Raw genomic sequence first — 26,381 nt, forward strand, 5'->3', positions numbered from 1 at the left:
TGCCCTCAGCCTGGGCTCTGGGGAAGGGCGGGGCGGGAGACCAAAGTCTGAGCAGCAGGGAACCGTCCTGGGCGGGTGCAGACCCGGCTCAGGTGCGCGGTGACCAGCGGGGCTGGGGGAGGCGGGGCAGCACCTGGCAGAAGCCTGAGAGGCTTCGTCCTCGCTGCTGCGCTGCTGCTCGTCCTCCAGCCCAGGTGAGGGGCTGTCCTGGTCTGGGGCTGACCCACTGGGGGGGCAGGCTCTGACTGTAGGGGGGTCTCCCCATCCTCTTTGCCTACCCACTGGGGGCTCAGGCTGGGGGCTCGGGTGGACATGGGGTCCTGGGATCTCTTCCCCTGCTGTAACCTGCTTGTGTCTGTAAGGAGGCCCATGGCCTGGGTGCTGGTTGGGGACGCGGGCTGGGTCCCATCTGGGCCTGGCCTGACTGTGGCTCAGGCAGGTCACCTCCCCTCTCAGAGCCTCAGTCCTCCCTCCTCAAAACGGGACTGTAACCAGGACCACCCATTCCACTCCCCACGGCGGCCAGGTCTGGGGCAGACACAGACGAGAGCCTACATCCCGCGGCTGGAGGAAGCACTCTGGGGGCGTCTGCTTCCACGCAGGGTGGCCCACGCCATGCAGAGCCCCTGAATCGCCACGCTTGGGAGACCTCAGACCACTTTCTGTGGGCCGTGGTGAGAACCAGCTCCAGGGCCCTTGTGAGCAGGGCCTCCCCTCGGGGGTGATGGGGGCTGGAGGGGGCCCTGCACAGCGCTCGGCCCCTGAGCTGCGTGCGTGCCACGGCCCCACGCACACCGCCTTCCTGGGTCTGCAGGGACCGCCCTCGGGCCAATTAAAGAGTTTGTAAATCAGATTAGAGAAGCCTGAGGTTGGGCTTTGCAACAGAAGCCACTGTCTCTGTCCAGAACGCCTCGGCCTTCAGGTCCTTTAGCAGAGAAGACGCGTGGCTGGGGCCCCTGACCTCACCCAGCACCTGGCAACACAGACACGGGCATCCTCCTGCTTCAGGCCCGACCTCAGGCTCAAAGAGAGCAAAGGGTCCTGGGGGAGGCCTGGTGGGGGCTGCAGAGAGGACCAGGTAGGTGGGAGAGGTGGGTCCTGGGCCCCCGAGTTCCGTGCGGAGCTGGGTCTCCTGTTGAGGTCGGGAGGGGAGCAGGGGTCCGGGGGGCTGCGCGGAGAACCTGGGGGCTCCGCTGGTCCCTGGTGAGGGGAGAAAGGGGCTCTCCCGACCTCCTGGGTGCTGTGCGCCACAGGCCAGGGCGTCGCCGCACGGGGCGTCCCGGTACCCGGCCCCCCAGGCCCCTCTGACACTGGGAGCACACGGGCACCCGGTTCTCTTGGCGTCACGCTCTCTGAAGGCCGACCGGAGGTGGGTCCTCTGAGCCCCCGGGAGGGCAGTGGCCCTGCTGCGGCGGCGGGGACGGGTGCCCAGTGCTGCCACCCCCGTAGGTGACGACCTGCCCACCATGGGGCAGACCCGGAAGGATCGGGTTTTCACGGCCCTGCTGTGGGCTGCAGCAGTCTCCGGCCTCACCACGCTCATCCTGATCCTCGTGGAGGCCGCCAGAGTCCACCTACCCGCGCACACCAAGGTGGGCCCCAGGCCCCGGGAGCGGAGGCTGGGCTGAGCCAAGCCGGCCCCGCTCGCTCCTGACCCCGGTGTCACCTCCAGTTTGGGATCGTGTTCGACGCCGGGTCCTCCCACACGTCCCTCTTTGTGTATCAGTGGCCAGCAAACAAGGAGAACGACACGGGTGTGGTCAGCCAGGCCCTGGCCTGCCAGGCGAAAGGTCAGTGGGCTGTTCCGTGGACAGCAGATGAGTACGGGCACGGCCCACCGCTGCCTGGCTGAGCTGCCCCGCTGGAGGGAGGGTTGGGAAGCTGCCCAGGCTGGAGCCGGGCAGGAGCACCCTTTCCACCCCCAGCAAGTCAGCCTGAAGGAGAGGGGCTCAGAGCGGTTCGGCAGGCTGCCCCAGGGGGCCCAGCTGGCCCGTGGGCGCCGGACCAGGGCTCTGGAGTCGTCTGGCCCGAGATCCGGCGCAGCTGCCTCCAGATGCCTCAGCCTGGCCCGCCCTCGGGCCCTGGAGCCTCGACCTGGGGCGCTGTGTTTCAGGTCCTGGAATCTCCTCCTACACCTCCGACCCTGCACAAGCTGGCGAGAGCCTGCAGGGCTGCCTGGACGAGGCGCTGGCGCTGATCCCCAAGGCCCAGCATAAGGAGACGCCCACGTTCCTGGGGGCCACGGCAGGCATGAGGCTGCTCAGGTGAGGGAGCCGAACACGTCCCTGGGGTGCAGCGTGAGAGCTGCCATAGGGTGGGCTTCTGGCCAGCCCCGGCTGCTGCTCCTCTCCGCACAGCCAGAAGAACAGCTCTCTGGCGGAGGACATCTTCGCAGCGGTCAGCCGGGCCCTGGGCCGCTCCCCCGTGGACTTCTGGGGTGCCGAGCTCCTGACCGGGCAGGACGAAGGGGCCTTCGGTTGGATCACCATCAACTATGTCCTGGGCAGGCTGGTCAAGGTGCCGCAGGCGGCCCCGGGGCGGGGGAGGCGGGGCGGGGGCCGCGGGTCAGCGTGGCTGGTCCCAGGACTCAGCGCCCCTGTCTGTGGTCAGTACTCCTTCTCTGGAGAATGGATCCGGCCGCTGGAGGAGACGCTGGTGGGTGCCCTGGACATGGGTGGGGCCTCCACCCAGATCACCTTCGTGCCTGAAGGGCCCATACGGGACCAGAGCACTCAGGCCACGTTCCGCCTCTACGGCTTCGATCACAGCGTCTACACCCACAGCTACCTCTGCTTCGGGCGAGAGCAGATGCTCAACAGGCTCCTGGCTGGGCTGGTGCAGGTGGGGGTCCCTGCAGGAGGGCGGCTCCCCTGGCTGGGCTGGCGCAGGTGGGCGTCCCTGCAGGAGGAGGGGCACCGGCGCCCCGGGCTTGGGCTCAGAGCGGCCTCCCGCCCCCTGCAGGGCAGCCCGGCCCTCCTGGTCCGCCACCCTTGCTACCACAGTGGCTACCAGGACACGGTGGCCGTGGCCTCTCTGTACGAGTCGCCCTGTGTGCCCACGGCAGCGCCCCCAGACCTCACCAGGAACGTGACCGTGGAAGGGACGGGGAACCCCGGGGCCTGCATCTCGGCCATCCGGAAGCTCTTCAACTTCTCCAGCTGCCAGGGCCGAGAAGACTGCGCCTTCAACGGGGTCTACCAGCCCCCCGTGCGGGGCCGGTTCTATGTGAGCCTCCCTAACCTGTGCCTGGAGCCCGGCCTCCTTCCAAAGCCCCAGGGGCCTGATGCTGGGGCAGGGGGGGTGTAACCGGCTCCTCTGGCCCCCCTGCCCCAGCCTGGGCTCCGCCTCCAGAGCCCCCCCTTCCCCCCAGGCCTTCTCCAGCTTCTACTACACCTTCCATTTCCTGAACCTCACGTCGGGGCTGCCACTGGCCGCTGTAAACGCCAGCATCTGGGAGTTCTGCCAGAGGCCCTGGAAGCTGGTGGGTGGATCCCGGGTCGCCTGCCCCACCTGGGCCCCAGCTCCCGGGGCTGCAGGCTCCACTGGCCAGGGCTTGGTGGGACCCCATCCTGGGCAGTGTGGTAGGGGTCTGGTGGAGGTGGCACAGGAAGGAGGACAACCCCAGCCGTCCTCCTCCAGGAGGGAGACCTGGGCCCCGCTGCCCGGCGGACTGGCCCCCAGGGGCTCAGGAGGTGGGGCCTTACCCAGCTCCCTGCCTCCCGGCCCCCAGGTGGACGTGGGCACCGCTGCACAGGACCCCCGGCTGCGTGACTACTGTGCCTCGGGCCTGTACATCCTCACGCTCCTGCTCGAGGGCTACGGCTTCCGCGAGGAGACCTGGGGCGGCATCGAGTTTCGCAAGCAGGTGGCTGCGGGCGCCAGGGTGGGGCGGGCTCCGGGGCAGCTCCCGTGGTCCTGACCTGCGTGTGACCCACAGGCCAGCGGCACAGACATCGGCTGGACGCTGGGCTACATGCTGAATCTGACGAGCATGATCCCGGCCGAGGCGCCCGCCCAGTGGCGGGCGGAGAGCTACGGCGTCTGGATGGCCGGAGTCGTCTTCATGGTGCTGACCCTCGCAGCCATCCTCGGGGCTGCTGCGGTGCACCTCTGCTGGCTCCAGCACTGAGCGGCTGCCCTGTGCTGGACGGCAGAGGCCCAGCTCCCGCGGCCCCGTCCCAGCCTGGACACCAGAGCTGCCTGGAGCCCTCCTGAGCCCAGCCCCCGGGGGGGCTCCGAGGGGCTGGTCCTGTGGGCTCTAGCCCCGCAGGCAGACGGCCACATTCTGCCTTCAGGGTCGCTCTGACCATAGAGGCTGTGCTGTGGCCGCCTGGCTGTGGCTTTGCTCGTCCGTGGCCTCTGATCCCAGCTCCCGGGGTCCATCTCTCCAGCATGTTTCCGAGGGCAGCAGGGGCCTCTCTGCACAAGGGCTGCCTGGCTGGACTCCCACAGCCCCCGGGACTGTGACTGCAGACTTACGGCGTGGAGGGCCAGGTAGAGCCTGGGAGGGTGACTGCTGGCACAGACGGGGCCTGGCTGGAGGTCCCCGGAGGCACACCGGGTTAAGGATCTGGTGTCCCTGCAGCGACTCAGGTCGCTGCTGTGGCCTGGGTTTGATCCCTGGCCTGGGAACTTCCACATGCCTCGGGCACAGCCAGGGGAAAAAAGAAAAAGGCATCTGGTTCTCCAGGAGGGGCTGGCAGTGGGCCCCGGGGTCTCTAGGAGCTGCCAGAGCCCGTGTCCGGGCAACATGGGCTTTTCATGGAGCAGCAGCCCCGTTCCCCCAGCCTCAGTCAGGCCCTCTCAGGGGCCGAGCCCAGAAGGTACACCATTCCTTGGCAGGGCAGAGGGCTTTTATTAAACGCTTCCAGCCATGGGCTTCTTAGGGCTGACTCCTCACACACGCCGGTCGGCTGGGACCACGAAGCACTTGGGAAAGATGCCGATGCGGCCGTCACAGTGGCCCTCCAGCCACGCCTGGTCCACTGCAGGGGAGTCAGGGCAGCCCCTGCATCAGCTCACAGACACCGCATGTGCCCAGCGGCCCGACCAGGTGATACCTTGGCACAGGTCATACCTTGGCACAGGACGTCCACGGTGTCCCCTGGCTGCAGGGCCAGGTCCGCAGGCCCCTGCGCGGAGTAGCTGTGCTGGGCCACCACCTGGTAGAGCACAGGCCGGCCGCCCACTCCCTGCGGCAGGGATGAGGGCTGCAGGGTAAGCTCGGCTTGGGGAGAGGGGCCAGCCGTCCCCGCCCGGGCCTGGGCCCCAGCCCCTGAGGCTCACCCTGCACTGGAGCCGCAGCCCCGCAGGGCCGGTGGCCGCCTCCCGCCAGGCCGTCTGCAGCGCCTCCTCCCCCGTGAGGGGCACCCAGCAGCTGCCATCACTAGGATCTCGGTAACTGCAAGGAGATGCCTCAGAGTGGGTGGCGCTAGCCGGGGGCTGGGGCGGGGGGTTGCTGACCTCTGACCTCTAAGCCCTCCGCTGTGCTGGGCCTTCTCCCAGGCCAGGGCCGAGAGGCACCCGCCCCCCTTCCCAGCCCACCTGAGCTGCCCACACTGGGCCTGGGGAGGGAGGGCCTGGCTTATCAGGGCCCGCAGGCTGGACAGGTCAGCTCCTCTTGGGGCCCTCAGGGCCAGGGTGAAGGCGCACTGCACCAGGACGGTCACCAGAGCTGCCGGCTGCCCTGTAGCCACTCCCTGAGTCCGGGTAGAAAGGCGGTTGGTCTCCAGGGCCCCAGATCCGCGTGCCCAGAACCAGCCAGGGTGGCCTTCGGGTGGCGGAGGGGGGCAGGGACTGAGGAGGGAGGGGCTGTGGGCTGTGAGGCTTCTTTAGTGGGGTCCTTAGGCCACTGGGAGGATGGGGCCTGGCCTCGGAGCCCCCACGTCTCTGGGGAGTGGGGTGCCTCTTACCCCAGCACCTGCAGGATCCTCAGACGATCCAGGGTCTGGCCCCTCCGCTGCCAGCAGCCCTGCAGATGGCGGTGAGCAGGTGGGCCCTGCCCGCAAAGCGGAACGTTTGGAGGAGAGGGGTTGCTGGAACTGTGCACCCACTGGAAGCCGCAAGGCCACCAGCTTCCTCCTTGGGGACAAAGAGGCTGCTCCCAGCCCCCCCACAGGTAGCTGCCCGGGGCTCCCTCCACAAAGCCCCCCCTGCCGCCCTCCCCTCCCCCGTCAGGATGGCCTCACCTGGAGGAGCCTGCTGGTCAACCCGCTCCACGTGGGGACTCTGCAAGGAAAGCCGCAGACTGGGCTCTGCTGGACCTGGGGCCAGGGCCGGGGGTGGCACCGGGGCTCTGTTGTCCTGGCTTCAGGGGGCAGGGGTGGGGCCCTGAGCTGGGAGGTAGCTTTCCTGGGCCTGACACTGTGTCCCGGCAGAGCCAGTGGTGACGGTATAGCCTGGAGACTAGACGGGCCACTGGCACCCATGGGCAGGGATCTGGCTTCCCCCAGCCCACCGTGAGGTGGCCGCTCCAGCTGGGCCTGCTCATGACCCCAGGAGGCTGAGGACCGAAGCCAGGGACCAGCTAGACTTCATCCCAGGATTGGGACCCATGCTGGAGTGGCAGCAGGACATGCCAGGGGGCCCGCTCCTGGCCACACGGACCAGCTGACTCAGATCCCGACTTCTGGGGGGGTCGGAAAGCCGGACTGTTTGTGAATGAAGCGTTTCGATTTTTATCAGATTTGCCTGCTGTTTAAAGCAAGGAGGAAGCTGTTGCCCTTCTGTCGGGGGGTCAAGGGCTCGAAAACCCAGCCTGCGAGCCTGCGGCTGGCGGTCTCCTCAGGCACAGCTGTGGTGGGAGGCACAGCTTTCAAGGGCACCTGTCTGTGCAGCGAGGTAGCTGCACATCAGTGAGAGAGGCCCTGGGACGACCACCCCGTTGCGCTGGGTGCCTCCATAAAGCGAACGCATGACTCGTCCAGCTTCCCTGCCCGCGCACGGCGCCCTCCTGCCACCCCTGCCCAGGAGAAGCCTGTGTCCCTTCCTCAGCCTCACCCCTGGGGCCTCGGGGAGTCCCGTGTCCAGGAAAGAAGCCGGGGGGCCTGGGGGTGGTAGGCTCACGCTAAGACACCCGGGCTGCGGGGCCCTCCAGGGCCTGGGGTGGGGAGCAGACCCCGACTCTGTCCGGGCACCCGTGAGCATCAGTGTGCCCCCGATCCCTGGCATCCAGTCTCTGGGGCTGGCTCTGGCTAAGTCCCTGGCCTGACCCCCTGCCCTGAGACCCCTGCAGGGCCCGGCTGTCGCTGGTCCCCGGCTCAGCCTGGGGGGCAGGGAAGGCTCCCCCAAACACCTCAGCTCCCGCCCGCCCAGCCCAGGCTCCCTCACCTGCTTGGCGGAGGTGAGCGGCCTGCCGTGCTCAGCCTGCCCAGCCTGCCCGCAGCCCATCTCCATCTCCACGTCAGGTGGCTTCCTGGGGCCGCAAGGGGTGCCAGCTCTGCAGGGCCACCAGGGGAGCACCCCTTGAAAGGTGGGCCCTGAGCTGGAGGGGAGGAGCCCCTGCCCCCAGTCTGTGTGGCTGTGTCTGGTGGGCCAGAGGGGCTGCTCCTCGGCCCCCTGCCCAGCCCCCTCCCCCAGGGCCTCCAGGGCCTGTCCAGGCCCAAGGGAGCTTCTGTGACAGGAACCAGGATGAGCTCGAATGGCGCGTGCCCTGGGCCTCTGGACAAGGGGGCACGGGGGGCGCCAAGAGATGGATGCCCCTCCCCCTCAGTGGGGCCCTGGCCAGTCTGGAAAGGGGGGTGGACCAGCCTGGCCCCTGGCCGGAGCTGCCACAACTGGGCCTGCACGGGGGCTCCAGCTCTGGGGGCTGGCATGTGGGCCTCATGTGGGGCCCTTCCTACCGTGCGGCAGCCCGGGGCCTGGCTTCACCGTGTTCGTTGCCAGCCTGTGGGCACAGAGTGACCGCCTCCTGAGGATGCAGATCCCTCAGGAGCACCAGGGGCGGCGGGCACGGCGTCCCCAGGCAAGGCCACATGGTCGTCACTCTCCCACAGGATGGTACCCACCCCCGATTTAGACCAGGGGGACGGTGGGGACCCCCCAGGGAGGGTTCAGCGTACCCCTAAGAGGTGAGGGTCTGGACCGCCCTGATCTACAAATGCCAGAGGCGATGTCAGCGTGGCTGGGAGGCTGTGGCCTACCTGTGGCTGCTGAGGCCGGATGCCCTGGTGCTGGTCATCAGGGACAGCGGAGGCCACCACCTGGTGAGGGACAGCAGAGGCCGGCCGGGTCAGGAGGGCCCAGCCCTCGCCCCCGACCCCCAGGTGTCCCCGCTGCTGTGAGGGGCTACCGGACCCCCACGGCGGGGCGGGGAGGAGGGGGACAGGCCTGGCGAAGGATGACGGCTCTGCCGACCGTTCTAACTTCTTCTCAGTGCAACTCTGAAAAGTATTCTCGTTTCTTAGAACAGTCGCTTCCCGTGGTGAGAGGGTTCTGAGGTGATGGGTAGCGCCGCTCTGAGCCCCTCCTCCAACTCACAGCACCTGGCCCTCGGGGGACCGGGGTGTCAGGCCTGGCGAGGGCCACCGGCTGGAAACCGGAGTGAGTGCCTCTGTCACGCGAAGCCATCATCAGCTCCCCGCATTCCACCTCTGCTCGGGCTGCACTGTGCCCGTTATCCTGCGATGTTGCTGGTGCCGCCCCGCCCTGGGGCATAGGCAGTCCTCCAGGGGTCCCGCGCTCTGGGGAGATAGCTCTGCCGGGGGTCCTCTGCTTCTGGTGGGCCCTGCCTCAGTTCCCAGACCCAGATCTAGGCAGCCCCTCTGGAGACACGGCGACAACCCAGCAGCCGTGCCCTGTCTCCTCCCACCAGGGCCTTTACAACCCTGTGAAGGCTGCCTGGATGCCCGGCACCTGCTGGGAGCTCAGCCCGGGCCTAGCCGCCCGCCCCTCCCTTTACCTTGGCCTTGCCCAGAAAGTCCACAGGCTCCAGGTGCTCCAGGTGCCGCTGGCGGGGCCGGAAGACCTCGCCCCTGGGGACCTGCCGAGGCTGCAGGGGGGCTTGTTCCTGGAGGGAGGTTGGCACAACACAGGCCTGAGCATCCAACCAGGCCTGCGGCTGCAGGAGCCTATGACAGAGGGGCCCTAGCCCATGGGAAGCCCACCTCACACCTGGGCACACACATCATCTCCTGCCAGCAGTTTTTCACCTCACATAGTTGGCCTTGGGGGGCTGTCCTGACGAGAGCCTCAAACTGCAGGCCACAGGCCTGGCGGGCCACCCGAGTGGGCTAGGAGCCTGGCTCTCCTCACCTGCACTTGGCCCAGGGCAATGTCTAGGTCACCGCGGGCCCCCTCTGGCCCCTTGGAGATGGCTTCCTCTAGACTGCGGGTGGCCTCCGCCCAGAGCCCCAGCTGGCACTGCACTGCAGCCACATTGAACAGCACCTGCGGGTGGGTGGGGGGTGATGGCAGCGCCAGGACCCAGCCCATCCCCTCTCATTCCACTCCTCCAGCCCCCCTCCCAGTCCACCACTGGGTCCCACCCTGGCCCTGCCCCCGGTCCAGCCACAGTGCTTCCCAGACACAGCCGCCCAGGGCGCTTCCGGGCAGCCTGCCTGGCTGGGGTGGGGGGTGGGGGGGTGGGCAGTCACGCCCGGGTCAGCTCCACCCGCAGGCCTGTCTCCAGACCCCCAGCCGGAGCTGAGCTGACGAGCCTCCCTGGCATCTGCTGTGCGCAGCAGCCACCTGCCTCCACTCGGCGCTCAGCTCCTTTTGCATGTGGTCCGAGCAGCCCTCCCTGGGCTGCCAGCTCCCAGCACGGCATCTGGAGCCCCAGGAGCCCTTTCTTTGTCCTGCCCCTCCCCCAGGCGGGAGGCTGTGCTGGGAAACACGGGGGCGGGGGGTCACCCAGTGCTCCCGGGAGCCGCTCCCCACGACCCCGGCAGGATCACGTCTGCAGGGACACCAGGCTCCCAGCTCGGCCGTCAAGGGCCTAAGGGCCATGCGGCCAACCCCACACCTGCCCAGGCTCTTGGTGTCCTGGGCCACCCCAGCGGGACTCCCCACCGCTGGCCTATCGGGACACAGGTGGTTCCCGGAGCGCCAGGGCAGCGTGCTTCCGGGAGTGCGGGGGGGGGGGGGGGGGCTCTAGAGGCGCCCGCCCCACCCCAGGCCCAACCCTGTCCCGGAAGGCAGAGCCGCGGGCGGGGACGCCAGGACCCATGGCCAAGCCCTGCCCCCCGCCCTGCCGCCCATCACCTCTCGCTGACCCCTGACCCTCCCGGGCCCTCTCCTGGGCGGGCCCGCCAGCTGGGCTTCAGGGCACCCCTGGCCAGAGGGAGTGTCTCAGTCAAAGTGGCCCCACCTGTGACAGTGACAAGACAAAGGGACCCAGAGGACAGAGTCTGCAGAACTAGGCCTGGAAGGACCCCCGGGGCCGCCTGCCCACACACGGCACCCAGGTGGCCAGGTGGCCTCCCGGCGGCCAGCTCCCTGCACTGGTGCACTCACCTCCCAGGCCTGCAGCTTGAACCGCAGGCCCAGCTGGGTGTAGTCGATGGTGGCGTTGTCCTTCAGCTGTGCCAGGGCCAGCTGGAAGTCAGACAGGGCCTCCTGGAACCTGCAGGCAGCAGGGAGCCTGGAATGGGGACCCTCGGCGGCCACAGAGAAAGGGGCAGAGCTTCATCCCAGCCCCACCTGCTGGGGGGGGGTCCTCCCTGGTCTCAGCACATGGGGTCAATACCCAGGAGGGCTGTGCAGGGCGTGGGGCTGGCTCCCCCCCTGCGGCCTGGACCCTCTCCCAAGCCTCGGTGTGCACAGAGCCATGGGCATCTCCCTGGGCCTCCCTGCTGGAAGCCCCCCGGCCCCCGCTGGACTCCCCATCTCCCAGGAAGCCTCCTGGGTCCATGAGAAGGGAGGCCGCCCCCACTGCCTGCCTGCCCCGAGTGGGACCCACCGTGGGCTTGGCCTGGGGGCCTGCTGTGCAGCCCTGATTCCTCCCCTGGAAGGAACCCACCACTCTGTGTCCTGGGACACACGCTTCTCCGGGCCTGCCCTGGGTTTCCACGTCTGCAGGACGGACACGGTCGCAGCATCCCTGCCACCGCAAAGAGGTGGCAAGGAGCAAAGGAGGGGACGCCAGCACAAGGGCTGTGACTCACAGCACAGAGGCCGAGCCGCCCTGGCGCTCTGCCCTGCATCCCGCTCGGACCTGACAGTGGCATCCTTTCCCCAGGAGGGTCAGGGAGGGGGTCGGCGAGAGGGGGTGACCCAAGCAGAGAGAAGAGGCGGGGGCACAGAAAGGACTCCGCAGAGACAAAGGGCCATCGGAGAAAGAATGGAGCACTTCTGTGCTCACCTCTCCAGCTGGAAGTTGGCCACCCCTCGCTGGAAGAAGCCGACAGCCAGGCAGGCGTCCCTGGTCACTGCTTGGTCAAATGCCTAGGGACAAAAATGCCCATGGAATGCCAAGGTCTGCAACCCTGTCGCTCCTACATCACAGACGCAGTCCAGGCAGATGCCCAGTAGTGGGTCAGCCCCAGAGACAGCCACCTGCAGGAGAAAGCCTCCCGTACCCACCAGGGGCCCCTGAGCTTGAGCTGGGAGCCAGCCTGAGCTCTTGAGGGGCTTGCGACGGGCTCAGGGCACAGTAAGGTGGCTGCGAGAACCAACGTGTTTCCTGTGAGAGCAAGGAAACACTCCAGCGCGTGAATAACAGCGCCCTCTGAGGGGTGGGATTACGCAAGAGTCTTGCCTTTTTGAAATCCTATTTTTGGGAGTTCATACAAAACGACACACTTCTTCTCTTTCAGAATCAGAAAGAACAGCAATACAAACGACCTAATATGTGTGCAAAGCGCTGCTCTTTCTTTTTCAAAATTTTCGTCTCGTTTTTGAAGTTTTACTGACGTATAGTGGATTTACAATGTCGTGATCATTTTCTGCTGTACCATCTTCCTTAAACTTTGACCCAGAAATGTCACTGTCTGTTCCTAGGGAGGACAGCAGCCACCAGTTAAACGCAAGCCAGAGGAGAGCATACCACAGCCAAGTTAAATGCAGGAGGAGTTCCCGTCGTGGCACAGTGGTTAACGAATCCGACTAGGAACCATGAGGTTGCGGGTTCGATCCCTGCCCTTGCTCAGCGGGTTAAGGATCCGGCGTTGCCATGAGCTGTGGTGTAGGTCACAGACGCGTATGTGCCATATGCCGCGGGAGCGGCCCAAAGAAATAGCAAAAAGACAAAAAAAAAAAAAGTTAAATGCAGGAACACAAGGGCGCCATGGTCCTTCCCTATCAGATCTGGCCAAGTGGGGGCTTGTTGAGCCACTCGGGGCAGCCAACTCAAGCTCCCATGGGGTTCCTACCGACACCCTGCAGCCCAGCCACACTCCACCCTCCTCAGAGGTCCTTAGAGACAATCAGCTTCATTCATTGTAGCTGTTCCATCTGCTTTTTATTTATTTTTGTCTTTTTAGGGCCGCACCCGTGGCATATGGAGGTTCCCAGGCTAGGGGTCCAATCGGAGCTGCAGCTGCCGGCCTCCACCACAGCCACAGCCACAGCAGATCTGAGCTGCGTCTGCGATCTATACCACAGCTCACAGCAACGCCGGATCGTTAACCCACTGAGCAAGGCCAGGGATCGAACCCGCATCCTCATGGGTGCCAGTCAGGTTCGTTACTGCTGAGCCACAATGGGAACTCCTCCATCTGCTTTTTAAAATTCTCCGTGTTTCTACCCAGCATGCCCATGCTTTTGCTACTTGGCTGTGTTGTCTTTAGACGGAACTCGTCTCCTGTGAGGTGGAGGAGAATTGAAGCCGCTCTGCTGCGAACCTTCTCCCCTCTCGCTGGCTAAATCTTGCGTTAGAGTGAGTGGTGACGGATGGGCCTTCCCCGCTGACCCCCCAGGGCTGGAGACCTTTCAGCCCTGCCATCACTGCTGAGACAATGGTGGATTTGCACACAGACGTGAGAAACGGACAGGGCAGGTCCCCAGCACACGTGACCCAGTTTCCCCCAGGGCCGAAGCCTTCGAGACACTGATGACGACAGCTGCCTGTAACGTCTCAGTCTCTTCTAACTCGCGTGGCTTCGGTGGCTGTCACCAGTGGCTGAGCAAGGTAGGAGCCTGGTTCTTTCTGAGGGGTGATCCCAGGACCAGAGCAGTGGGCAGGGTGCTGCTGGCTTCTCGTCCTGCACCCGTGGGAGCGCACCACTGTGATGAAGCTGGAGCCCTTGAAGGGCAGGCAGTGGCTCTGCGCCACCCCCTCGGCCAAGGCAGGTGAGCGCCTGTGTGCGCTTGGCTTTGGGGAGTGCGTGGGAGTCAGGCGAGCACTCAGATCTGGGGTGTGGGCACCCACCAGACACACCTTGACTCCTGGCCATCACCGCAGGTGTCTGCGGAAGCCCCTTCCCAGCCCAGTCCGGCCTGGAGCCTCTTTCCAGCACTCTAGCACCGAGGAGGTGAGCACTGGAGCCAGTGTTCAGGGAGGTCTTTCCCCACCCCTGCAGAGTCTGGCACATGGTCACCACATACTAGAGGCAGGGTGGGAGCCCTGCAACCCCATCCTGGCCCTGACCTCAGCTCAAGGTGGGTCCACCGCCCACACAGCTCCCACCTGCGTTAGGTGTTCATTGAGGGGTGACATCGGCAGGCGGCGGTGGGGATGGGTGGGTGCTGGACTCGCCCCTGCAGCTGGGTCTTTATCTCACCTCTCACTGAAACCCCAGGGAGGGAGAACAGCGTCTCCCAGAGGTGGGGCCGCCGCTACCAATCCTGGGGGGCACGGCTGGCAGGCGCCCTGACTCACCTGCAGCGCAGCCTCCGGGTCCCCCGCCAGCAGGTGCACGCAGCCCACGTTGAAGCTCATCCTGGCAGGCGGCTCTGGAATGCCCGAGAAGAGGCGCAGGGCGCAGCCCCAATCTCCGCGCGCCACAGCCTGCGCGCCCCGGTGCCAGTCGCGCACCAGGTCCCCGAGCGAGAGCATGGCGGCGCGGACACCAGCCTGGCCGCACGGCGGAAATCGGCGCTTCCCGGCCGGAGCGCGGCAGTGGGGTCCCGTTAGGGGTCTGGTGGGGTGGCTGGGGGCTGAGGTCCGCGAGGCAGGGACCCGGGGAGCCAGAGATCGGCGTGGAGCTGCGGGGACCCTCCGAGGCGGACAGGAGGGTCGGCAACTGATCCAGGAGCCAGGAACTTGGGCGGTGGCGGGGGGGGGGGGGGGGGGGGGCGCCAGGTGTGCCGAGCCTCCTGCGGCCCACGGCGCCCCCTGGCGGCAGAGCGGCCACACTCCGTCAGCCCCGCCCCCCACTAGCGGCCGGGCTCCACCCACAGCCACGCCCCCGGTCAAGCCCCGCCCCAATTGCCTCCCGCCCCGCCCCAACTTGAGGCCTGGCTCCTCCCCCGAGCGAGCCCCCCCCCCCCCCGCACTATCGCCTGAGGCTCCTCGCTCTCGCGCTTCCCGGCCGCGTCGGCCTCGGTGCGCTAGGAAAAGCCATCCGGCCCGCTGCTGACGCCGCTGCCGCCGCCGGGCCAAGGTTCCGGGCGGACCCCGCGGGCTCAGGTGAGCGACCTCGGGGCGCGGGCCGAGTCTGCGAGGGGCGGGGCCCGAGGAGCCCGTCCTGGGCCGGGGCTCGGGTCACAGGCGGTCTGGGGCCTCCCGCGCCCGCGGCCAGCCTGGACACGGACGCGGCCGGGAGGGACCCAAGGGCGGGTCAGCGCTCACCCGCGCTGGGCAAAGCCTGTCTAGGACCCCAGGTCGGAGGCTGAGGCCCGCGGCGGAGGTCATCCGTCAGGGTGCCGTGTCCTGCCCCGGGGGAGACCCCGCCCTCCCCATCTTTCTCTCAGCCCGTAGGACTGTGGGCAGGTGGGCCCCACTGAGGGTGGCCGGGGCTCGTCCCTGGAGGTCGAGCACAGAGCTGCTGTGTGCCCTCCCGGCAGGGCACAGGTCCCTTGTTGACCTTAAAACGGCCAGTTATTTTATCAGCAAAATGGGTTTATTCAGGAACAGCGGAGAACTGCAGCGCAGGACACGTGGGCCGTAGCGGAAACGACAGGCGAGTCCCGCTCGTGGCTCCTTAGAGAAAAAGGAGGGCGTGGGGCGGGGCTGCTCGGAAGGCGATCCCATTGGAGGAAATGGAGGCCGGGCGGCGGGGGCGGGGCTGTGCGCGCGCCTCTCATTGGCTGGGCTGTTGCCGGGCTGGGGAACAATCTTCCTTTCCCCTGGGTAGCAGAGGAGTGCCGTCTCGCTTTTAGGAGTGCAGAGGTAGCGTCTTCCCGTTCTGGTCTGCAGACCTAGGAGTGGCGGTGTGTGAGAGCTCCTGTGTGCATGGGGTTCCCTGTAGTCGGTTTCACACCGCGAACACCAGGAGGTCCCCCCCCGCCCCCGCTCCTCCACAGAGAAAGGAGAAGCATCTCTCCAGCCTGATGCAGCTGCAGACAGAGGGAGGTCGTGCCTGCCCCTAGGGCCCTGGGGCAGCACCATGAGCCTCTTCTCTAAGTCGGCAGGGGGAGGGGGCTACAGGTGCCTCAACCTGTCCCACAGACACCCCTACTTATGTCTTATTTGCTGCCACCTTCTTAGCACCTGTGTTAGTCACGTTTCTTCCAAGAGTGACGGATGTTAAGGAATTGGCTCAAGCAATTGTGGGGACTGGCAAGTCCAAAATTTGCAGGGTGGGCCGACAGGCTGGACCCAGGGAAGAGCTGACGCTGCAGCTTGGAGGGGGAGGCAGAATTCCTTCTTCCTGGGGGGACCTCAGTCTTTTCTTTTAAGGCCTTCAACTGATTGGACAAGGCCCACCCGTGTTGTGGAGGGTCTCTGTAATGCTACTGTTGCTTTGTCTCCTGTTTTAAAAGTTAAACTCAGTTAAAAAGTAATTCCAGAGTTCCCGTCGTGGCACAGTGGTTAACGAATCCGACTAGGAACCATGAGGTTGCGGGTTCGGTCCCTGCCCTTGTTCAGTGGGTTAACGATCCGGCGTTGCCATGAGCTGTGGTGTAGGTTGCAGACTCGGCTCGGATCCCGAGTTGCTGTGGCTCTGGCGTAGGCCAGTGGCTGCAGCTCCAATTAGACCCATAGCCTGGGAACCTCCATGTGCCGTGGGAGCGGCCCAAAGAAATAGCAAAAAAGACAAAAAAAAAAAAAGTAATTCCACGGCAGCATGGGACTGTGTTTCACCAAATAGCTGGCCATCATGGCCTTGCCAGGTTCACACGTAAAATTAACCGCACAGAAGTGCCCGTCATGGCTCAGTGGAAACGAATCTGACTCGCATCCATGACGACGTAGGTTCCATCCCTGGCCTCGTTCAGTGGGTTAAGGATCCAGCGTTGCCGTGAGCTGTGGTGTAGGTCCCGGACGTGGCTCGGATCTGGCTTTGCTGTGGCCCCATCCATCCAGAACCTCCAAGTATCACTTCCCCTCTTTATGGAGTAAAGGCATCGCAGACACGTGAGCTGTGAGTGCTCCCATCTTAAAACCTCCCCGAGCTCAGCACACACGGCTTCGCTCTACTTCGCGTCCGTCTCCAGGAGAAGGTTGTCAGGACTCGGCGTTTCCGTTACCTCTGCCAGGCGCTCTTTAGAAACTGGGATGAGATTCATACGTCGTAAGGTTGGTTCATTTCTAAAGTGTGCCGTTCGCACTGTTACAGTCACGGTGTTGTGCCGCCGTGGCCACTGACTCACCCCCACTGCGGTCACTCCCCGCCACCCCTCCCAGCCCGGCAGCCGTCGGTCCCGTCTGTGGGTCAGCCTCTTCTGGATGACCCGCATAAGGGGGTCACGAAACACGAAGGTGTGTGTCTGCTGCTCCCTCCACGCGTCGCAGCGCGTGGCGTCTCCCTCCCTTCAGGCTGAGCGGCTGTCTGAGGAGGGCTCGCCCCCCGCTGTTTTATCTCTTTGTTCCTATCTCTTTGGGCCCATTTGCGTTGTCCCCGTTGTCCCCGCTGCCTGCTGCGCGGATGTGCGCTTCAGCCCTCTGGGCACACCCCGAGGAGGTGCTGGGCTGGCGGCCGCTCTGCTGCACTTTCCGACTCTTTGCCCATTGAGCGCTGGACTCCTCATCCTGCTCCAGGTGGCCTTCCCGCCGCGGCTGCAGCCAAACACCTGTCAGGGGTTCTGGGGGCCTCCCTGCGGTCCCCCCTACGCCAGGCCCATCCTGGGGCCTCCCTTCTGCGCCCCTTCTGCCGAGATCCCGTCGTGGGACCGCGTGTCCCTGTACCCACTCTTCCCTTCCGTGGTAAAGAAAGAGCACCACCCCTCTTCCCCGGGCTGGACGCGAATCACTGACTCGGCCCTGCTCCCACCAGCCCCAGACAGACCTGGCCTGGGGGCCGCTCAGCGAACTCAGCACTTGCACGTCCTGGAGGGGCTGGGCCGCACAGGGCAGAGCCCGAAGGCCAGCCGTGTGCCTCCAGCGTGTAACTGTCTTGAGGTAACAAATGACACGACGGAGACCAAGTCGATGCTGCCGGGTCCCTGACGGATTGATGACTTGGGGCAGCTGTGAAAGGGCACCTGAGAGCTCCTTGGGACAGACATTCTGGTCCTTGCCTGAGCCCGCATCAGTGTCCTGGTCGTGGTTGGGGTAACAGGTGTACAGGATGTCCCTTTATTATCTGCCAGTACACGCACTCCTACAATTATCTCAGAACAAAATGTTTAATTTAAAAAGTTCTTATACATATAACTGATTCACGTTGCTGTTAACCTAAAGCTAATACAATGGGCATTCCCGTTGGCTTAGTGAGTTAAGAATCCAACTAGTATCCATGAGGATGCAGGTTCAATCCCTGGCCTCGCTCAGTGGCTTTAAGGATCTGGCGTTGCTATGGCTGTGGTGTGGGTCAGCAGCTGCAGCTCCAATTCGACCCCTAGTCTGCGAAGCTCCATATGCCGGAGGTGCAGCCCTAAAAAGTCAAATAAATAAATGAATAAAGTTAATACAACGTTGTAAATCAACTGTACCCCAATAAAAAATTTTTTAAATTCTGAAAATTTTTTGAAAATTAAAAATCCTTAAGGTTTCAATGATGAATTTTGTAGCCACCCTGAAAGTTGGAGTGACTCAGTCACCTCCAAGATTCTTCCAGTGCCAAAATTCAATACTTTGGGTGTTTAGAAAAACTTCCTTCGAGGAGTTCCCGTCGTGGCGCAGTGGTTAACGAATCCGACTGGGAACCATGAGGCTGTGGGTTTGGTCCCTGGCCTTGCTCAGTGGGTTAAGGATCCAGCGCTGCCGTGCACTGTGGTGTAGGTTGCAGAAGCAGCTCAGATCCCACGTTGCTGTGGCTCTGGCGTAGGCTGGTGGCTGCAGCTCCGATTCGACCCCTAGCCTGGGAATCTCCACATGCTGCGGGAGCGGCCCTAGAAAAGGCAAAAAGACAAAAAAAAGAAAAAAAGAAAAAAAAGAAAAACTTCCTTTGATCTGAGCCGAAACGTGTTCCCAAGTAGACGCTGAGGTGTGTGAAGCAGCCGTGGCCGATGGAAGCGCTCCTGCTCCCTGAGCCCAGGCCCAGCCTGGGCGCCTCCTGCAGCCAGTTTTGCCAGGCAACGCTCCCCCGGAGGCTGCTTCACCTTGGCCTGCGCTGCACACCAGCACCCCGAGTTCAGCTAAAGACGGGTTGGACTCCAAGCAGCTTTGTTTTCACTTTAAAATGAGGTCAATCCAAAGTGTGCAGTGGGTGAACTTGCACTTGGGCCTTGCCAGCCGTTTTCATTCTCAGAAGCGTGTTGGGTCAGGTGCTGCTGCACGCTGTGGGTTTGGGATTCCAGCTTGAGACCAGATAGGGCTGAGTTTCCGGGCCTCGGCCTGTTCCAGGGAAGGGCTGGCTCTGCCCCCCGACCTGGGGCTGGCTGAGCACACAGCCCCCGCTGCCTCGGCGGCCAGGAGCGGCCAGACCCCAGCCCCTGGGCCCCAAAAGAAGGAGGCAGGAACCCTGGCATGGTGAGTGCTCCCTGACGGGGTTAGGAAAAGACTCTCACAGAAGAGCCATTTGGTCGCCTCCCCGCCTGCTCCTCCCCCCACCCCCCGCCCTAGGCTGACCCGCCCTGACCCAGGCAACCGACACCGTGGACGGCCACCATGGAAAGGAGCCACCAAGCCACAGCAGCGTGTCCTGAACTCGGGGACACAACCAGCCCCCAGCCTGACGATGAGGGCCTGGGTGGCTGCTGGGCCAGGGGGGCACCCATGGGGGCCTGATGGGGGGGGCGGCAGGACGGCACCCTGCCCCACAGCACGGTGGTGGGGGGCCTCTGCGGCTGCATGGGAGTTGCTTTCTATTTGCTTTTCTGTATTTTGTTCCTTTGATCTTAGGTCATATTTTCCTTTTGTTCGCAGCTCTTGTGATTTTTTTTTCCCTTTTGGCTGCACTTGAGACACGCAGAAGTTCCCGGGCTAGGGATCGAACCGGAGCCACAGCTGCAACCCCCAGGCACAATAGTAACGATGCTGGATCCTTGACCCGCTGAGCTCCCAGGGAGCTCCCGGTTTTATGTTGTGCCTTGAGCAGCGTGAATGATACACTCTGGAGACCCTTCCTCTGAAGAATGTTTTTGTTCCAGTAGATTTCTAGCTGAGTGCCCAGGGGTGCAGCTTGAGTTCAGCAGTTAAAGGGATTATCTTTATCTCTGGGGGGCTCAACCTACAGTGCCCATGGATCTCCCTGGGCCTTGGGTTTAGATTCTGGCAGAGGGGGTCTCAGCAGCCTCCCTCGTCTTAATCCTCAGGCACAGACTTTCTGGAGCCTCAGCTCGGTGCTGCTCTGTTGGCCGGGCTGGAGTCTGTGTGTCCAGCACTGCATGACCACTGGCATCTCTGTTGAGCTGGGCCCTGGGACGCCCGCCTGGGGAGCCCTGGGCCCCTGCGTGGCTCACCAGCACTCGGTGTGTCCCGAAGAGCCCCTCTGCTCGGCGGGGTGCTCTGCTCCCCGGGCGCCAGTCCAGCCGTCTTAGCTGGGAGCCGCAGGTGCGGCCCCACTGCAGGTGTCACCAGCCAGGAAGCTCGGTTTGGCTGCCTCTTGTCCAGAAGTCGGCAGCCTGAGACACGTCGTCTGGTGAATGTCCTTTGCGGTAGGAGGGCCGGCCTGGTACTGGTCACCCCCCGTGGCTGGAGCCAAAGCCGGGAGCAAACTGTGCAAAAATAAAAAGCAAGAAAGCAGCGTTCCCAGTGCTCAGCTGGGCATCGTATTTACAGAACGAACCGTGGCAGTGGGTTGCGGGCTGAGGCGCCTCCGCGGTGCCAGTGAACTCACCCCGAGGCTGGCTGGTCACGCGCAGGACCGGGAACCCGGGAGGTAACTGTACCGGCCGATCTGAGAAACATGCGCATGACCGCCCAGAAGAACTGCTGGAAGCTCGCGGGCCGGGGTTTGGGCCGCGGGGCCGCGGGCCTTCCTGGGCCTGGTGTAACCAGACTGACGGAGGGCTGGCTGCGCGTCTCCGTAAAGGTCAAGGGTCTTGTGGGGAACACGTTCGCAGGAAACCTGTTGGCCCCGCGGGACTGGGAACATTAGCTGCCAGCCTGGATTGTTTCGAGCTGGGGGCGTTTCCCGGGGCCTCACAGTGGGGCCACCTCTGACCTCAGGCTCAGCAGCCCTGGGTCCAGCAGGGGAAGCCGAGGCCGTCTGAGTTCCCCACCCTCCTCCACCACGGAAGGGGCCCTGCGTGGCTGCCCGTCTGTGCGAACCCTGCAGCCTAACTGTCCCTCTGCACTGTCCCTGAGCAGCCCACCACCCTTCCCTGAGGATGGACCCCCGAGCACCTGCTGACGACCCTGCTGCTGGAGATGCCACTGCTGGAGACGCCACTGCTGGTGACCCCGCTGCTGGAGACACCACTGCTGGTGACCCCACTGCTGGAGACCCCACTGCTGGAGACGCCACTGCTGGTGACCCCGCTGCTGGAGACGCCACCGCTGGTGACCCCACTGCTGGAGACGCCACCGCTGGTGACCCCGCTGCTGGAGACGCCACCGCTGGTGACCCCGCTGCTGGAGACGCCACCGCTGGTGACCCTGCTGGTGACCCTGTCAGTGGTGAGTTAGTCCCCATGTGGCATCTGCACCCGTCAAAGCCCTGGGGCTGGCGTGGCTGCCCTAGGCAGGCTGAGCAAGGGGAGCACATGTGGGACGCATGTGCACGTGTGTGCAGGCACATGCGTGGAGGGTCTTTGCACGGAGTACACGTGTGCACTGGGCAGGGACAAGGCGGGAGGTGCGGCTGTGTGGGGCTGGGCCGTGTGGCGCAGCCTCGGTGTGGATGGGAGCTCTGGGCTGGACACCAGGCATTTTACCTGTCTTGCCAGGAGAGAGGGGGCTGGGAGGCATCTGAAGCTCCAGGGCCCACGGACGGCGCTTCGAGCTTGGGAGCCCTGGCGCCCGTGTGGCCCCTGGGCCCCAAGGAGGGTGGTGCAGGGCATGGGCCTGGGTCCTGCCCGGAGACAAGGGGCCTGTCCTGGTACCAGAGTCTGGAGGGGGCTTCAATTTGGTGGCAGTGGGCGTGGTATGGGGTCAGCAGAGTCCCAGCCTCTTCTGTTCTGGACAGCCATGGCCTCCAGGTGCTAACTCAGAGCCCCCCAAGCCCAGGCATCAGGGGCAAGTGTGGGGACCCGGGGGTCACAGGTGGTGCCCAGGGGGGCTGGGGGCACACAGGGCATCTTCAGGCCCCTCTCCTAGGACCTCACCCTGCGTGGGATTCAGACCCTCCATGTCTGCCCCTCCTCTGGGCCCCTGCCTGAGCCTGGGCACAGCGGGGCCTCCCCTGGAGGGTCATCTTGGCCCCCGGGGAGCTGACAAAGGGGCGCCGTCCCTGAGCAGCTCTGCTTGCGCTGCCCGGGAGGACAGGCCTGCACCTGGTGGGTGTAGATCAAGCGCAGCCACAGGCCGGACTCCACTGTCACACGGCCACCCCCTCCCCCCAGCCTGCCCTCTGCTCAGGCTGCCCCAGGCTTGTCCCTCCCCAGCCGCACCCCCTCTGGCGGCTTGGCCTAGGGTCTGGGCCACCCTGACTCACCAGGCTGCCTTCCTGGCCGAGGCTTTGTGCCACGGCTTTTCCTGACACAGCTGCCCCTCTGGGAAGGCGGAGCCCTTGGCAGGTGGTGTCCGTGGGCGGGGGGCTTACTTCCTGAGTATCTCCTGTGTTGTCAGTGTTGGGGCTGGGCAGACACCGGGCTGCACAAAGTCACAAATGAGTGACAAGGAAGAGGAGACCAAGGCCGGAGAAGGAGGGGCTCCTCCCAGGCTGGAACCCCAGTGGGCGAGTGAGGTGCCCCTCCTTGTCGGGCCCTGGCATCCTGGGGTCATGCCAAGTGCACACGGCCTGGTCCAAGTAGAGTCTCCACGCCCAGCGCCCAGGCGCCTGCTTCCCTTCAGCTGCACAGAATGGACTCCTTTCCTGCTCAGGACCCTCCAGGCCCCCAGACCCTGCCTTCCACCCCCCTCCCCCACTGGACAGGGTCTGCAGCCCTCGACACGACCCTGTTGTGACCCCAGGGTCAGCCACAGCCCCCCCAGCAACACAGCCCCCAGCACACAGCCCCTCCCTTGCCAGAGCCCTCCCACCGTTTCCCTCCTGAGTGGCCATGTGGCCTGATGCTTTGGCACCTGTGCTGGGGGCAGAGGGTCTGTCTCTGGAGCTTGTGGTTTGTTGGATGAAACAAGTCCTTCTCATCCCCCTTCCCAGTGGGGGCAGCCCCCTCAGGCAGCCCAGTGTGGCCAGACCTACACCACCCACAGGGTTTGGGTGCCGGGGTGGGGAGGTCTGAGGGGTTTGCACCCCTACCTCTGTCCTCGCTGTGTCCCCTCTGAGCGCTGAGCCTGCCGTCGCATCCCAGCCCCTACCAGACGCTTGTGGAACCAAGACCAGGGCCCCAGGGGTCAGACGGTGGCAGCAGGGAGCCTGGTGGACTTTGGGAGGCGCCCGCCAAGATGGGCTCCCACCTGCAGCCGGGTGGCGGCTTGTGCTGCCGCCCTTTCTCAGGCTGACGCCTGCTGGGCCCCTCTGCTCTGCTCATACCTGCCTGCAGCCGCCTGAGGGTGGTGGCTGCGGGACAGCCCTTCCTGGGCCTGGCCCAGGTGGACACCAGGCCACTGCAGGCGTCCTGGCTCCCCCAGCCCCTGGGCTCTCAGGCAGCCCATGCTCAGCATGCCTGGTGCTGCCCCCAGCTGGTGCCAAGTGGAATTACAGACCAGCTCTAGGCGCCTTGGCTGGTCCAGACCCTGGGCACCCACCCTCCAGGTCACCGGGTCACACAGGGAGGGCGGAGTGGCAAGGGGCTCTAGGTGGCTTTGTCCACTGCCCAGCCCGGCTGCTGCAGCCATAGTTTCTGAGACTTCATTGCCGCCCAACTCCCCATTTGACTTATTCCATTTGTCACCACCAGCTTCACCATAGCAAGTGGCAAGGGTCTTTCTAGACATTCCCTGAGCAGCTAAACTTTCCTCTGGAACCTTCGTCTCTCCCAAAGTGAGGGTGACTAGGTTAGCTAAGTGGTGCCTTGGGTCAAATGCTGTCTGGCAGGTCCTGTCCCTGCGGCCCTCCTCCACCTGCTGGCCACCTAACTGAGGGGTGCCCCTGGAGGCAGCCTAACAGCTCTCGGTGTCTCGGGGGCGCTGGGGAAGCTCGAGGACAGAGGAGACAGGCAGAGGGCCAAGGTCACCCCAGTGCTCCTGCTCGGGCCCTCTGGCCGCTCCCTGGTCCTCGGCCCCAATGCAGTGGGAGCCCAAGCCGCCAGCAGGTGTGAGGCTGGTGCCGGGCAGGGAGCTGGAGCCTGGTCAGCCGTGGGAGCTTGACTCTCGAGCTTGGGTTTCTCTCCGTGACCTCCAAACACACTGCCCGCCCCACCCCGCCAGCAGGGCCAGGATATCAGGGCGGCCCGGGCAGAGCGCCCCCACTGCCCCTTCCCTAGGACCCGTGGCCGCCACCCTGCACTGCCCGCCAGGATGGGCTCCCACCCGCAGCTCAGGGGCCCTAGACTCACATTTCCGCCATGGGGAGGCCGCTGTGTGAGCAGGGGAGCGGCACTGGACACCAGGGCCAAGCCGGCTGTGCTGACCGGGCGCCACACGGGTGGGGCTCGCGCAGGGGGCCTGCCACCCCTCCCTCTGTGTCACGTCCCAGCCCAGCCACGGCCTCTGCCTCCCCATCTCCCCTCCACCCTGTTGCCCCCTGGCGAGCCCCAGGCATGGGGGCAGGCTGGCCGCTCACCGAAGCCCCCACGGCTGAGGGCCCTGCAGCAGAACGGGGCGTGCGGTCATGAGGTGGGCGCTCACTCGGCCCCGTGCTGGCCGGGGCAGGGACCTGGGCTCTTCCCAGGCTGTGGCCACTGGGTGGCATCTATGGGAGCCTCAGGCCGGGGTCCCAGCCTGCCACTCAGCCCTTTGCTGGCCTCTGTCTTGTCCCCTCAGGCTGTGGCCCGCTCCTGTTCCTGCAGGCCCTGCAGAGGCTGTGGTCCACTCGGCAGCTGCGGCAGGTGAGTGTGCCAGCTCTGGGCACCTGGCTGCCAGCCTCAGCAGGCCGCCTCACCCACTGTCCTAGGGACATGCTGGTAGATACAGTCCCCCAGCTTCCAGGCTGCACAGGGCACCTGGCAGGCCGTGCCCACTGCCTCCTCTCCCATAGAGGGTGGCAGGACAGCCCAGCAGGATGGCAGGGGGTGGGGGGCACGGCCACTCAGGGGTCTTGCAGAAGCAGCCGCTGCCCCCACCCCATCCATGTTCCGCTGTGGCCTGGGCCAGGAGGGCAGCTTCAGCTTGCAGCCCGGGAGGGGTACTGACCCTCGGCAGCCCCCAACCTGCACTTTGCTCCCTCGAGGCAGCCGAAGGCTGAGGCCACGCTGGCTGCTGGGAAGGACAGGCCACAGGGCCCACGAGTGGCTGGAGGGACAAGGCCTGTCCTCTGGTGCCAGCCTTGCCTCCTGCAGCCCGCCAAGGGGGCAGACTCGCTGGGCAGGTGTCTGAGCAGGTCAGCTCCAGGTGCCTTCGGGTGCGGGACAGGCAGCTAGCTGGCTCCGGACGCGCCCGGGCTCCTGCACTGAGCCTCATGGCTTTGGTTGGTTGGCTGCCTCTCTGCAGCCATCTCCAGCCACCAGGTGGAGAAATCCAGAGTTTTTGCAAAAGCCAAACCTTGACTTTTTGGTTTTGTACCCGTGGCTTTGAGGTTGAAACTCAGAAACAGGAAGGACGGTCGCTTTGTTGGGGCCTTGGCTGTGGGAGCGGCTTGCCTGCTCATGGGCTGGGGGCGCTGTGTGTTCTCTGCCCTCCCACGTGGGGCTGGAGAGCGTCCCTGCGTCCCTCTGTCCCTGGAGGTTTGGCCCAGCGCGACGCCGCCGGCCAGGGGCGCTGGGTGACTCGGGCTCCGTAAGGGTTGTGCTGGTTCCAAGGCTCCCTTCCTTCTTCCTCCGTGTCAGCGCACTTTCGGCTGGAGGCTCTTCGCGCCCGAGACGCTGAGACTGGCCGCGGCCCTGCCCTCTTCCTGGGGCCCCAGCTCGGCCCCGGTTGCCGCTGACCACCACCAAGGAACCAGGTTGTTTCTGACGCTGAGCTTAAAGCTGAGCCTCCCTGGGCTCTGTGCTCACCGCTTTGGTGTGTGGGTTCCGACGGCGCTGTTTTCTGACTTGCACTGTGTCGCCTTCGGCCAATGTCTTCATTTCCAAAGAGACGCAGGGACGTGTCTTGATACCTGTTTACCGGCCGCTTTGGGCTGTGGAGGAGCCGGGCCGCGTGCTGTGTTTGCTCAGCACAGGCTAATTCCGTGGGTGGTTCAGGGTTCACTGCTTGTTTGTCTCTCAAAGTTCCTGCCTAGAGCGACACACGTTCGCTTGTCAGCCTGGTCCTGGGTCCCCACGAGTGGGTCGAGCAGCAGGCGGGCTGGACGCTGGTGCATGAGGCCCAGTAGCCACAGGATCAGTAGCCACAAGAGGGGCCCCACGGCCACATCAGGGCCACCGTGTCTTGTTCTTCACTTATTTGTGACGATGCTTTTCTTGCATACTTGGGGCATATTTCTTTTCTTTTTTTCCTTTTTTTTTTTTGGTCTTTTTAGAGCCACACCTGCAGCATATGGAGGTTCCCAGGCCAGGGGTCAAAGGGGAACTGCAGCTGCCAGCCTACACCGCAGCCACAGCAATGTCAGATCTGCGCCGCGTCTGCCACCCACACCCCAGCTCACAGCCGCGCCGGATCCTTAACGCACTGGGCGAGGCCAGGGATTGAACCTGCGTCCTCGTGGATACTGGTCAGATTGGTTCCTGCTGGGCCACGCTGGGACCTCCTTCCTTTTCTGTTTCAGCTGCTGACCCTTCGCCCCTGGAGCCCGCGCTGCCCCGCTGGGCTGCGCTCATGGGGACTTGCTCCCGTGCGTCCTGTGCCGTCTCGCTGAGCGTGGACCCTCCCCAGGGGCCCCCCCGAGGGCTCCAGCCCATGTGGTGTGGGCACC

General features: G+C 64.9%; 3 protein-coding genes across 26 annotated transcripts in view; 2 read left to right on the forward strand and 1 right to left on the reverse strand.

Moving 5' to 3' along the window:
- The first annotated feature begins 10 nt into the window (after window positions 1–10).
- ENTPD8 (ectonucleoside triphosphate diphosphohydrolase 8) lies at window positions 11–6,680 on the forward strand. Of its 10 annotated transcripts, none has more exons than XM_021081094.1 (12): window positions 18–92; window positions 527–674; window positions 906–1,078; window positions 1,450–1,592; window positions 1,673–1,790; window positions 2,114–2,264; window positions 2,358–2,517; window positions 2,611–2,841; window positions 2,962–3,225; window positions 3,371–3,481; window positions 3,731–3,865; window positions 3,938–6,680. In XM_021081094.1, exons 4-12 carry the CDS (start codon window positions 1,467–1,469, stop codon window positions 4,127–4,129), a joined length of 1,488 nt encoding a protein of 495 aa, XP_020936753.1. In that variant the 5' UTR covers window positions 18–92; window positions 527–674; window positions 906–1,078; window positions 1,450–1,466; the 3' UTR covers window positions 4,130–6,680. The 10 variants fall into 10 exon arrangements, 8 of the variants coding, with proteins under 8 accessions (XP_020936753.1, XP_005652791.2, XP_005652792.2 ...); XM_005652734.3 differs by having other exon boundaries at window positions 34–194; XM_005652735.3 differs by having other exon boundaries at window positions 35–194; window positions 457–674.
- On the reverse strand, window positions 4,455–14,160 carry NOXA1 (NADPH oxidase activator 1). 4 transcript variants are annotated; one of them, XM_005652733.3, is made up of 14 exons: window positions 13,757–14,160; window positions 11,300–11,382; window positions 10,453–10,561; window positions 9,253–9,387; window positions 8,900–9,007; window positions 8,142–8,201; window positions 7,842–7,885; window positions 7,330–7,438; window positions 6,189–6,228; window positions 5,913–5,998; window positions 5,545–5,699; window positions 5,287–5,401; window positions 5,078–5,192; window positions 4,836–4,985 (listed from the first exon to the last, which is right to left on the reverse strand). In XM_005652733.3, exons 1-14 carry the CDS (start codon window positions 13,931–13,933, stop codon window positions 4,897–4,899), a joined length of 1,425 nt encoding a protein of 474 aa, XP_005652790.2. In that variant the 5' UTR covers window positions 13,934–14,160; the 3' UTR covers window positions 4,836–4,896. The 4 variants fall into 4 exon arrangements, with proteins under 4 accessions (XP_005652789.2, XP_005652790.2, XP_013844682.2 ...); XM_005652732.3 differs by having other exon boundaries at window positions 4,455–4,985; window positions 5,287–5,699; XM_013989228.2 differs by having other exon boundaries at window positions 5,078–5,401.
- The window catches only part of EXD3 (exonuclease 3'-5' domain containing 3), a 58,934-nt gene continuing 45,190 nt past the window's right edge, over window positions 12,638–26,381 (forward strand). For 8 of the 12 annotated variants that reach the window (XR_002340962.1, XM_013989273.2, XM_013989278.2 and 5 more), the window contains exons 1-3: window positions 14,366–14,506; window positions 20,675–20,983; window positions 24,353–24,417. Coding sequence is in view for 11 of the 12 variants with exons in the window: in XM_013989273.2 (XP_013844727.2) it covers window positions 20,695–20,983; window positions 24,353–24,417 (354 nt within the window). In the remaining variant the exon portion in view is untranslated. Of the gene's footprint in view, window positions 13,067–14,365; window positions 14,507–16,053; window positions 16,559–20,674; window positions 20,984–24,352; window positions 24,418–26,381 lie in introns of those variants that run through there. The other 4 variants (XM_021081078.1, XM_021081077.1, XM_013989282.2 and 1 more) reach the window with 4 other exon arrangements.

This window comes from Sus scrofa, unplaced genomic scaffold (genome assembly GCF_000003025.6).
Source record: "Sus scrofa isolate TJ Tabasco breed Duroc unplaced genomic scaffold, Sscrofa11.1 Contig1206, whole genome shotgun sequence".
NCBI lineage: Eukaryota > Metazoa > Chordata > Mammalia > Artiodactyla > Suidae > Sus > Sus scrofa.